At 52.6% G+C, this 11,641-nt stretch overlaps 1 protein-coding gene across 2 annotated transcripts; it reads right to left on the bottom strand.

Moving 5' to 3' along the window:
• Positions 1–537: 537 nt before the first annotated feature.
• Positions 538–9,937, bottom strand: ASB16 (ankyrin repeat and SOCS box containing 16). Of its 2 annotated transcripts, XR_012009068.1 has the most exons (6): positions 9,163–9,937; positions 6,637–6,904; positions 3,008–3,500; positions 2,499–2,612; positions 1,392–2,052; positions 538–1,192 (listed from the first exon to the last, which is right to left on the bottom strand). XR_012009068.1 is itself a non-coding variant. In XM_072780821.1 (5 exons), the coding sequence occupies exons 1-5, from the start codon at positions 9,461–9,463 to the stop codon at positions 1,867–1,869; spliced, it is 1,362 nt and encodes a 453-aa protein (XP_072636922.1). In that variant the 5' UTR covers positions 9,464–9,937; the 3' UTR covers positions 538–1,866. The 2 variants fall into 2 exon arrangements, 1 of the variants encoding a protein (XP_072636922.1); XM_072780821.1 differs by having other exon boundaries at positions 538–2,052.
• Positions 9,938–11,641: the final 1,704 nt, after the last annotated feature.

The raw sequence follows: 11,641 nt of genomic DNA, 5'->3' as shown, positions 1-11,641 counted from the left end.
CAACAGAAAAGGTTGAGCTCACTGGAGTCTGCATCCTCCCCCAAGGGAGAGGCACCCAGCTTGGGCCAGGACTAGAGAGGATTTCCCTCTCTTCCTCCCTGCCTTTTGGCTCTGCAAAATTAAAGCAAACATTTCTTCCAGAAAGGAGAGGTTGCTGTTCTGCATAACAAGGAACATTTTCGTGTTGGTGAAATGGAATCTCCGTGGATGCAACCCTCCACAAAGAGAGTAGACTAGCCCAGCTGCAGGAGGCCGACCCTAGGACCCTTTCGCCCGTCTCTACCATGTGACTCCAAATGGTAATGGGGAGTGGACAGCCTATGGTCCCTCAGCTAAAAGACCCTTCTGAGGTGGTTACTGCAGGCTTGGGGTCTGGCAAGGGCCTTCTGCTGTTCTTATACCCTTTTTTCCTATCACAAGAGTAACAGGTGCTCCATGCAGAAAACTTGAGAACCACAAAACAGTACAAAGGTTGGCGATAAACCTGGAGTGAAGGCTATCTCAGCCACATGTCAACCTAACACATCCACACTTTGGTTAGTGCACAAATCGTTTATTTTCATTCACAAAAACTGGCTTGAAGATGAACGATGGTACTTTTGCCTCTGGGACCAGAGGAGGAAGTGAGAGGGAGGAGGGACAGCTACTGGCTTGTCCTCCTGTCACGGGCCCTTAGAGACCACAGTGTAGTGACTATTGTTGCATCACTGGTGGGGGAGGGGTTGGGAGCGGGGAAGACATGACCATAAATGGGTCCCAAGCATCATGCATTTATTCCTTCCTCAACAACCAGTCTCAGCCACTCTGAGGCAGACACAAACTCTTAACTTAAGTAAATGCAATCCAAGGAAGGCTCTGAGGAGATGGTGCTATTGGGCTGAGTCTGAAGGATCAAATCAGCTTCAAGCAGGACAAAAAAAAAATGTGGGAAGGGTATACCAGGCAGAGGGAACAGCACATGCAGAATGCCTAGAAGCAAAGCAGAGTAGGTCATATCCAGCAACGAGCAAGGCTGGAAAATTTGATGAAGCTAGATTCCAGGAATCTCAGAGGGAGAAGGCGGATCAGAGGGGGATCAGAAGACCAGAGAGCAAAAAAAAAAAAAAAAAAGAAGACCAGAGAGCTTGGCAGAGGCAGGGGGAGAAGATCTGTCTTACTGAATTTAGATTTTAGCCTGAAGATGGTGAGGAGCCTGGGATGCCTGGGTGGCTCAGCGGTTGAGCATCTGCCTTCGGCCCAGGGCGTGATCCTGGAGACCCAGGATCAAGTCCCACATCAGGCTCCCTGCATGGAGCCTGCTTCTCCCTCTGCCTATGTCTCTGCCTGCCTCTTTCTGTGTCTCTCATAAATAAATAAATAAAATCTTTAAAAAAAAAAAGATGGTGAGGAGCCACTGAAGGGCATGAACAGAGTTGAGATTCCCAAAGGGAGTTCTAGCATTCTTGCAGGACATGGGCTTCAAGACCAATCAGTGAGGTCTTCCCTTCAAGCGACAAAGGCAGTTTGGCCAGAGCCAGTGCAACTAGAGACAGAATCTATCACTCTTTAGAAGGCCAAACAGGCACATAGGTGGCAGGTGAGGGGGGGCAACAAGGATCACTCCCACCTTGCTTGGATAGTGGAGCCATCACTTAAGCAGAGGAGATGGACATGGGTGAAGGTGGAGTCTGCACACCTTCCCATTGGACAGCTGAAGCTCAGGTTGGGCTGGAGGTCAGCAAGTAACTCAAGAAGCCAATGGAGGGATTAGCTGGCCGGGGAGGGCATGCTGAGTGGGGAACAAGAGAGCCAGGGATTGGTCCTCCAGGGTTGTAGGGAGGTGACAGAGGGGGCAGAGCCAGCTCCAGGAGCACCCTGGCATGGAGCTCACTGGATCCGCCCCTCAACACGCAGCAGCAGGTAGTCCCTAAGGACCGGGGGCAGTGGGAGGCGGGCAGTGGCCTGTCGGCAGTGGCTACCCAACTGAGCACGCACAGCCAGCCGGGCCAGGTGCTGCAGCCTCCTCGGCTGGTTCACCATGCTCAGAGCCGAGACGTAGAAGGCTTCATGCTCCTAAGCCAAGAGTGGAACAGGATCAGATACCCAACACTTGACTCTGCCCTTCCATTTGGGACCACCTAGCACTGGGGGCCCCAGGAATTTACAACATGCACCCACCAGGGGGTTTGATGCAATTTGACTCAGATTCAGGGCCCAGAAGCCCTGCAGGGGTCATGGGGGATGGGACCACATTGTAGGGCAGGGTCTTGGCCATGTCTCCACCCACCACTCCAAAGAAGCCGGCACAGTGCCCGCTGTGTCAGAGATACCTGATAAATGTCCACGCTGGTTACAAGTGAGAGAGGCTGGTGGGGTGTGTGAGATTAGAAGTTGTTCTGAGCTGCTAGGGGGCAAGAGACTCCAGGAAGCCCATCCTGGAGGGAATAAGGCCTGGGGCTCATCCTTCCTCTGCATCTCTCCCAGAGCCCAGGAAAGAGCTGCGGCCGAGGTGGACATACCTGCCACAGCTCTGGGAGTACTGCCTCCACCCAAGTATCACAGGTCGGGACGCAAGGGTAGGCATTTAGCAGGACTTCCAGGGCCCGGGGAAAGTTGGCACAGTGTTTCAGCATCTAGGAATCAAAAGACAGTCTTAGGGTCACCATGGCTCTCCCAACCAAGGGCAGAACCAAGTTCAGTCTAAGTCAAAGGTCCACTCACACTCAAATTTGGGAGGCTAAAGGTCTGAGTCTCTCCTCATTCTTTCCCATTCCTCAGTTTGCCGCACCATCTGTGGGTTGCAACCTCTTGGTCCTGGCCAGTTGCCCTGGGAGCCCTTTCCTCCTTAGATATGCTCCCCTATAGCCTTCTGTGGTCCTTCCCAAGATGCGGACAGACCTGTGGCTACAGGACCAGGCTCTCAGTCTCTTCCCCACCCCCACCCCCGCCGGCTTTTCTGGCGGCAGGGCAGTTGCAGCCACAGGCTCCCCGCCCACCGGGGCCTCTGTGCACGGGCCTCCCTGCGCACCTCAGGGCGCACCGGCTGGGCCCCGTAGTCCAGCAGCGCAGCAAAGAGGACCTCGGGCTCCCAGTTGGGGGCGTCCTGGACCGCCTGCAGCGCGCAGTCCATGGGCGTGTGGCCCGCCGCGTTGGGCACCCCCGCGCAGGCCCCGTGGCGCAGCAGCAGCTCGGCCAGGGCCCCGCAGCCGTTGGCACAGGCGTTGTGCAGCGGCGTGTGGCGCTTGCGCCCAGCAGCGCGGGCATCGGCCCCCGCCTCGAGGAGCCTGCGCGCGGCCGCCTGGTGCTGCCGGCCGCCGCCCGGGCCCTCGGCCCCCGCGCACGCCGCGTTCAGCGCCGTCTCGCCCTGGCTGGTGCGCAGGTGCACGTCGGCTCCGCGCTCCAGGTAGAGGGCCACGTGCTCGTCCAGGCCGCGAGCGGCCGCCACGTGCAGGGGTGTCACCTCGCTGTCCTGTGCCGCCACGTTCACGGTCGCTCCGGCCTCCAGCAGCAGCTTGGCACACCTGCGGGCGAGGCGCCAGGCCCGGAGAGACGAATCCTGAGGGCCCGGGCCCAGCCCGCTGTCCTCCCCTTCCCCCTGTCCCCTCACCCCGCTCGCCACCACCCGGGGAGCCTGGCTCCCACGTTAGACTCACAGCAGCCCGCGACAGCAGGGCTGCGAGGCCCGTGATGCCACCAGGAGCGTCCTCAGTTCCCAGATGAAAAACTCAGCCGAGGAAGGTCGCATCCAGCCAAGGACGCACAGCAAGTTAGAGGCTGCTACAGAATTAGTACTCGTTGTCTCCGAAGCTCCCTCCCAGAATGTTTATTTCCTTGGTAAGTTATTTTTTTTTAAGATTTTTAATTTATTTATTCATGAGAGACACAGAGACAGAGAGAGGCAGAGACATAGGCAGAGGGAGAAGCAGGCTCCATGCAGGGAGCCCGATGCAGGACTCCAGGATCACGCCTTGAAGTCTGACTGAACCACTGAGCCACCCAGGTGTCCCTGACCCTCCTCTGATAGTTCTAATCACTGGCTAATTTTTGTTTCCAAAACCTGACTCTCCAAGCGGATTGGGACCCCAAGGCCCGGTTCTGAATCACTTGCCAGTGGTCTCCTGATGTTTTGATAGCACAAAAACTTTTGAAAAACCCACTACTATGTCCACTATGAATGTTACACCTAGAAAATTGAAGAGTATGAGCTGTAAAGAAAAACAGACGAAGTCCTGATATTTTCTTCCTGCCTCCAAACTTGAAGTCCACCCTTCCAGACCAGTGACACCCACTCAAGCAAAGGAAGGCACTTGGGGATCAGCCTACTCCATTTTCCCCTAGAGAAAACAAACGGAACCAAAGAACAAAAACAAGACTTTAGGGAGCTGGTGTTTCACTTGTCTCCCAGTTCCTAAGAAACTATAAGCCAGGGATCCCCGGGTGGCGCAGCGGTTTAGCGCCTGCCTTTGGCCCAGGGCGCGATCCTGGAGACCCGGGATCGAATCCCAAGTCGGGCTCCCGGTGCATGGAGCCTGCTTCTCCCTCTGCCTGTGTCTCTGCCTCTCTCTCTCTCTCTCTGTGTGACTATCATAAATAATAAATAAAAATTAAAAAAAAAAAAGAAACTATAAGCCAGAGCATGGGGCGCCTGGATAGCTCAGTGAGTTAAACATCAGATTCTTGATTTCGGCTCAGGTCATGATCTAAGGGTTGTGAGATTGAGCCCTGTGTTGGGCTCTGTGCTGGGTGTGGAGCCTGCTTAAGATTCTCTCCCTCAGACAGCCCCAGTGGCACAGGGGTTTAGTGCTGCTTGCAGCCGGGAGTGTGATCCTGGAGACTGGGGATCGAGTCCCATGTCGGGCTCCCTGCATGGAGCCTGCTTCTCCCTCTGCCTGTGTTTCTGCCTCTCTCTCTCTTTGAATAAATAAATAAAATAATCTTAAAAAAAAAAAAAAAGATTCTCTCCCTCTCCCCCTCCCCGTTTTCCCCCCTTATCTCACGTGCACACATGCTATCTCTCTAAAAAACAAAACCAAAAACTATAGGCCAAAACACTGTTGAGATAAATATGCACATTAACCACTAGGGGTAAACCAAACTTGAAACAAACTTGATTAATGATGCAATTAAACTAACAATAATTTATCATTAAAAAGCCAGAATGGCAGCCACGGGAAGTCCAGAAGCAGATCCAGCAATCCCAACAAAACCTTGATGACCCCGTGTCCCTCCCCAAAATGGCTAGAATTCCTGCTCCCTTCTGGGCATAAGGTCTAGTTGGTGCTTGGCTCCAGTAGGAATTGAGTAGCAGCTAGCCGTCTATAAACTACTGAATTTATATCCTGAGTCAATTCTAATCATGGGCTGATTTTTGTTTCTAAATAACGCTGAAAAACTCACTCAGTGGAGTTTCAGTAAGTTTCTCTTAAAAAGAGAAAGTCTGGGGATGCCTGGGTGGCTCAGCCCTTGACTGTCTGCCTTTGACTCAGGGTGTGATCCCAGAGTCCCAGGATCGAGTTCCGCACTGGGCTTCCTGCATGGAGCCTGCTTCTCCCTCTGCCTGTGTCTGCCTCTCTTTTTCTGTGTCTCTCATGAATAAATAAATAAAATCTTTATTGAAAAAAAAAGGAGGAAAAGTCTGTTGGAAAGTGTACTATGTGCTCCTAAGAATTCAAGAAAGGGCTGGAAAATCAAAATCCCTTTTGTGTCCATCACTGATCTAGATCCAGCTAGGGAGAAGTCCCCAGCATGTGGGCCATGGAGTGTTTTCCACCACTGCCAGCCCCGGCTGTGAACCTGATTTGTGAAAGTATGAAAACCATCGTGTAGGGGGTTCAAAAATCTGTTGATTTTTTTTTTCCTATAGTTGACACACAATGTTACATTAGTTTCAAGTGCAAGACTTTAGTGACTTGACAAGTTTATACATTATGCTGCGTTCCCAAGTGTAACTACCATCTGTCCTGTTAGAGCGCTATTACAATATCATTGACTATATTCATTTTTTTAAAAAGATTTTATCTATTTATTCATGAGAGACACAGAGAGAGGCAGAGACACAGGCAGAGGGAGGAGAAGCAGGCTCCATGTAGGAGCCCAATGCAGGACCCGATCCTGGAACTCTAGGATCATGACTCAAGCCAAAGGCAGACACCCAACTGCTTGAGCCACCCAGGTGTCCCTCATTGACTATATTCCTTATGCTGAGCCTTTTTTTCCCCCATGCCTTACCTGTTCCATAATTGGAAACCTGTATCTCCCACTCCCCTCCACCCCCCCAAAAAACCTGTTGATCTTAAAAATGTGGGAGGAGGGGCTGTGGGGGTAGGGTTTGTTGGGGGAACACTGGGCTACTGTCTTTCTTGATGCCTACGTCAAAACAGGAATTTGGCTACAGAGGAGTCACAGGGGATAGGGGACTGTAGTTGGAACAGGTTTTCCAAAAAGACAACAAGGCTTCTGCCTCCTGGGCTTAGCCTATGTGACCTTGGGCAAGTGCCTAAACCTTTCTGAGCCTGATTTCTCACCAGTAGAATGAGACCTGTCTCCTAGATTGTCATGAGGACATGTGGACGTGAGGTGCTTCTCCCTTTCTCCTGGCTGAGTTAGCTGCACACACACACACACACACACACACACACCTCTCCCCTGGGTACCTACTGCAAGGACTCGGGGACAGTGCAGAGGTGCAAGGGAGTTGTGCCCTCCTCGGACAACACGTTGGCTTTGGCACCAAAGGTCAGCAGCAGCCTCACACAGTCAGACTGGGCCCGGGCGCAGGCCTCATGCAAGGCTGCCCGGCCTCCAACTCGGGCGTCCAGCTCAGCTCCCTGCCGGATCAGGTGGCGGGCACAGTCAGTGTAGCCTCGGGCCGCAGCAATGGTGAGGGGTGCTGTCTGCTTCGTCTTGGGGGTCAATACCCAGAACCCTGGGGAAAGCGAGCAGTGTTGGGGAGTGGTATGTGAGACTCACAGGGCAGACTGTGGTGTACGACTGTGACTGGCCCCGACCATCCCTTAGCACCCCTGGCAAATGATGTGCCAGGCTACCTATGGAGAGGGACTCATGCAAGCCCGAACTGGGAGTGTGAATTGGAACAGCCTTTTATTTATTTTTTTTTCAATTTTTTTTTTATTTATTTATGATAGTCACAGAGAGAGAGAGAGAGAGAGAGGCAGAGACACAGGCCGAGGGAGAAGCAAGCTCCATGCACCGGGAGCCCGATGTGGGATTCGATCCCGGGTCTCCAGGATCACGCCCTGGGCCAAAGGCAGGCGCCAAACCGCTGCGCCACCCAGGGATCCCTGGAACAGCCTTTTAGAAGGGTTGTCAATCTGTAACAAAATGTGGCATGTGTCTTATAGAAAAAAAAAGTAATTGCTCTTGAAAACCACGAGGGCAACTAAAGAGAGTTAATCCTGTTAAATAAACCTCTGGGTCTTGGAGCCCCTTGGTTCTTGCTGTTCAGGAGAGTGTTCTGGTATTGGGGGTGGGTTTGAATTATGCGTATGAGGGCCTGGAGCTGAGCTTGGGAGTGACCTAAGAGCAGAGCTGAAAGAGCCTGGTTTGGAGTTCTAGGATATTCCTGGGGCAGAGGGGGAGAGTAGGGTGGGAGGGAAGGGTGGAAGGGGAGAATAAGAGGTGGGGGTGGGGAAAGGAAGAGTGGGGTCAGGGGCTGAGATGTTGGATTTAGTATTGGATCTGAATTGTAGAAAAGGACATAGATGTCTAATATCCAACTCTAAGTTGTTTGCATTATGGTGAAGTAAATTCCTGGGTTTGCCAAATTTTGGGTAAATCATGTTTTGTTTTGTTTTGTTTTTATTAGGATTGAAATTAAGGCCAAGTTCCATTCAGGGGATGATAGGCATGCTGCAGGATGAGAGCATGTTACCCTGGGTAAGGTCACACCTCTAACAGTTAAAGCCAAGCAGGAATCTGGAGTTTGCAGTGACTGTGAGAACATAAGCTTTATGAGGATTGGAATCCCCAGATCCACGGGTGAGGTTTGAGGCAGTCTCTGTCAGTCTTAAAAGTGGGGTGATCTTGGTGGAGGTATTTGGTTTACATGGACAAACCCACTGGTCAAAACAGAACCTAAGGAAATTATCTGGAAGTACACAAAAGATGTTTATCATATTGCTGTTTAAAATAATTTTACTAAATAAATAAATAAATAAATAAATAAATAAATAAATAAATAAAATAATTTTACAAAGAAGGAACCCAATCCACCCAATCTACTTGGGCACTAGTTCTATAAATCATGGCACACTCATACAATATAATTTATGCACCTATTTAAAATATTATGTGGGGACAGGGTGCCTTGGTGGCTCCATCAGGTGTCCCACTCCTGATTTTGGCTCAGGTCATGATCTTGGGGTCCTGAGATCAAGCCCCACATTGGGATCTGCACTCAGTGGGGAGTCTGCTAGAGATTCTCTCCTTCTTCCTCTGCCCCTCCCTACTGCGCATGCACACACTCTCTCTCAAATTAAAAAAATATATATATTATGTGAGGACACCTAGCTGGCTTGGTTGGTAGAGCTTGCAACTCTTGATTCCCGATTTGTGAGTTCAAGTCCTAGGTTGGGTATAGAGATTACTTAAAAGTAAAATCTTGGGCAGCCCAGTTGGCTCAGCGGTTTAGCGCTGCCTTCAATCCAGGGCCTGATCCTGGGGACCCGGGATCGAGTCCCATGTCAGGCTCCCTGCATGGAGCCTGCTTCTCCCTCTGCCTCTCTCTCTCTCTCTCTCATGAATAAATAAATAAAATCTTTTTTAAAAAGTAATATCTTATTTTATTTTTGATTTTTAAATTTAAAAAAATTTTATTTTAAGTAGGCTTCATTCACATGGGGTGGAGCTTGAACTCACAACCCTGAGATCAAGAGTTACATGCTTTATCGACTGAACCAGCCAGGTGCCACTCAAAAAATCTTAATATATATAAGATTGCATTAGAATAAACTGTGTTCCTATGTTATTGATATGTTAATATAACTTTCATTCTGAAAAGACATACAAACCACTAACTATGCCTCATGTCTTCTTAGGAGGGAACTAGAATAGGCTGTGGAAAGCAGCGGTCTAGGCTGTGTTCTAGAGGGAGAGGATGGGACCAAGACGCTCCCCCTGTCCTGACCCCTACCCTCCCCCTCTGCCCCACTGGGTGCTCCCTACCCTGTTCAGCTGACCAGGCCAGCTGGTTGCTCACAGTCTCCACAATCATGTTGGCAGCATCTTCATCTTGGAACAGGGCTTGGACCTGTTGCAGGTCACCAGAGAACAGAGCATTGTGCACGGCTGGGTCTCGGCAGCAGCGGCGTGGCCTGGCGAGCCGGGCCCGGGCACTGGGGGGGCACCTTTGGCTTCGGCACTGCTGGGCCGCCGCCCGCCTCCGGTCCTCCCACTCCAGCCACTCCCGCTGCAGGCGGAGAGCGCGCAGTGTGGAGGAGGTGAAGGGGAAGGTCTCCTCTGCCATGGGGAGGGGCACCGGGGGTCTGGGCAGTGGCAGCTGGGCAGAGGGTGCCCTCAGCCCGACTACCACCCTTGCTCTGAGGAGGCACCCTGCAACCTCACTCGTGACCCGGCAAGAAGAGCAGCTGAGGCTATAAATAGGTCCTTCGCTGGTCTGGTAAACAGGGTTGGCCTGGAGTCATGATCCTGGTGCAGAGAAGGTGTTGGGCCAACCCCCAGCCCGGGGCCGAGGCCAAGCCCTGCCCCTGCCGATACCCTCCCGATGGGACAGCAGAGCCCCAGGGTCAGCATCCTCCCCTTCTCTGGAGTGAGCATCTTGGGTTGGCAAGGTCCGAGGTGAGTGAAGCAGTCAATCTAGGAGATGGACAGGACAGGGAGGAAGTGCCCTGGGGCCACTGGCCTCTCAGATGGCTGGAGGGCAGACCCCCCGCCCAGGAAGTAAGGGCAGGTGGAGACAATCCCAGCAGCTCTTCCAGCGTCTGCAGTCATCACCGTAACTCTGCACATATACACATAGAGCTCTATGATAATGACATTACTTTAACATCCATCTTCACTCTGAGGGCCATACTTCCTGGCTCATTGAGGTCAATAGCTTGGTTTTGACAATAAATCAGTCAGGCTAATGATCACAGTTGAATCACCTCTGAAATAGGTGGTTTTATGTCAGTTTTACTAAAGAGGAACATAAGGCTAAACCTGGTAAAAAAAATCTCACCCGAGGTCATGGCTTGTGAGTGAGCAGAGGAGCCAGGATTCAGACCCCAGCTGGCCAGACGGCATAGATGAGGCACACTGGCTCTTGTTGCTGTGGCCACAGGAGGGCGGACAGGGGGGGAGAGCCTCTCCCTACTCCTTAGTAGGACAGCGTGATCTCTAGAAGCTGACCACGACGAATTTTGCGTCCCCTCACCCTCCAGCTCCTAACGGGGCTCGCCGGCCTGCCTAAGGAAGGCCAAGGGGCTGACCTGGCAACTCTGGAGACTATGACCAAAGAAACCTTCAAGCCACAAACCCATTCACCCTCAGGAGAAAGCAGCTCTGCTTCCAGGAGCCTCTAGGGGGAGGAATGAGGCCATGAAATAGCATTGGCTGTGGCTCTGCTGAGTCCGGGAAGGGGAGGGCGGAGGGTGGAAGGGATACTAGCCCCTGCCTTGGGAGCTCTCCTAGCCGCCCTACCTCACCCAGTGTGTTGGTGGGAGGCCCCTCAGCCCCTGGGGGCCAGCCTAGGCCAGGGTGCCCTGGTCTCTCCACCCCCTGCCCCAGCTACGGGCTCTCCTAGCTCCTCTGGCCTCGCTTCCTCTCCTCCCTGGCTCTGCAGCCACCCCTGCTAGTAACCTCTAACTTCCTCTCCCTGGTCCCTTTACACAAACAAGGTCCAGCCAGACTCCTGGCGTTCCTTTCTCTGCCACAGTCTCTCTGCTCTGCTGCCCAAGTGGAAGGATCTGTCTAAATCGGTTCATTTCCTAGCTTGAAAACTCCGGCTGACTTCCAACATCAGCCCTCTCCAGGGAGGCCCGATCCCTAAGTTCGGCCTCGTGTCACGTGACATCCTCATCCCAACTCCTCAGCCTTCCCTGCCATCCCCTGATCCGTACTCCAGGAGGACCGCATATGTTCTTTGTAAAGGACCTATCCTGTTGTACCGTGGACGCGTCTGCGACACTGGATGTGGGCTCCAGAGCAGGACCTGAATTTATTCAGCTGGGTCTCTGCAGCCCAGCAGGGCCTGGCACACAATAGGTCTTGATGTGGTGTTTAGGAGCGCCTGGCTCGTAGCAGGCTGGCCCCTTATGTGTAGGGCATTGACTGAGGGCCTTGTTCTCTGCCAGAGCAAACACTCATCTGCCTGCCCAAGTGGGTGGCAGCAGCCTGGGCTGCTTCCGGCACTGTCCTTACTCTGCTGCTCACCCACTCTGGCCCCCGCTTCTTGGTGGTATTCCAGGGTGGGGGATCCCAGAGGGAGGAATGAGATCATGCACAGCAAGGTCCTAGAGAGCCTCAGAGAAAGGCACCTCTATAAATGCAGCTGTGATTAACCTGGTTGGAACCCACTTGGTGTTTTAATTGCCCCGCCAACGGCCTGGCTGAGCACCCACAGCTGGGTTCCCAGGGTTGGGAGCTGACAAGGCCGGGTGGGGCCAAGAGGGGCCAACGTGGGGTGGGTGTCCCTTCCCTTTGA

This window comes from Canis lupus, chromosome 16 (genome assembly GCF_048164855.1).
Source record: "Canis lupus baileyi chromosome 16, mCanLup2.hap1, whole genome shotgun sequence".
Classification (NCBI taxonomy): domain Eukaryota; kingdom Metazoa; phylum Chordata; class Mammalia; order Carnivora; family Canidae; genus Canis; species Canis lupus.
The sequence above is the reverse complement of the archived record's forward strand: the minus strand, read 5'-3'. Positions and strand labels throughout refer to the sequence as shown.

Coding starts and splice junctions, on each gene's coding strand:
- ASB16 (XM_072780821.1), bottom strand. CDS start 9,463: ATGGCAGAGGAGACCTTCCCCTTCACCTCCTCCACACTGCGCGCTCTC. Junction 2,613..3,007: donor CCCAGCCGGTGCGCCCTGAG/GTGCGCAGGGAG, acceptor TTTGATTCCTAG/ATGCTGAAACACTGTGCCAA. Junction 2,053..2,498: donor TACTCCCAGAGCTGTGGCAG/GTATGTCCACCT, acceptor CTCTTGGCTTAG/GAGCATGAAGCCTTCTACGT.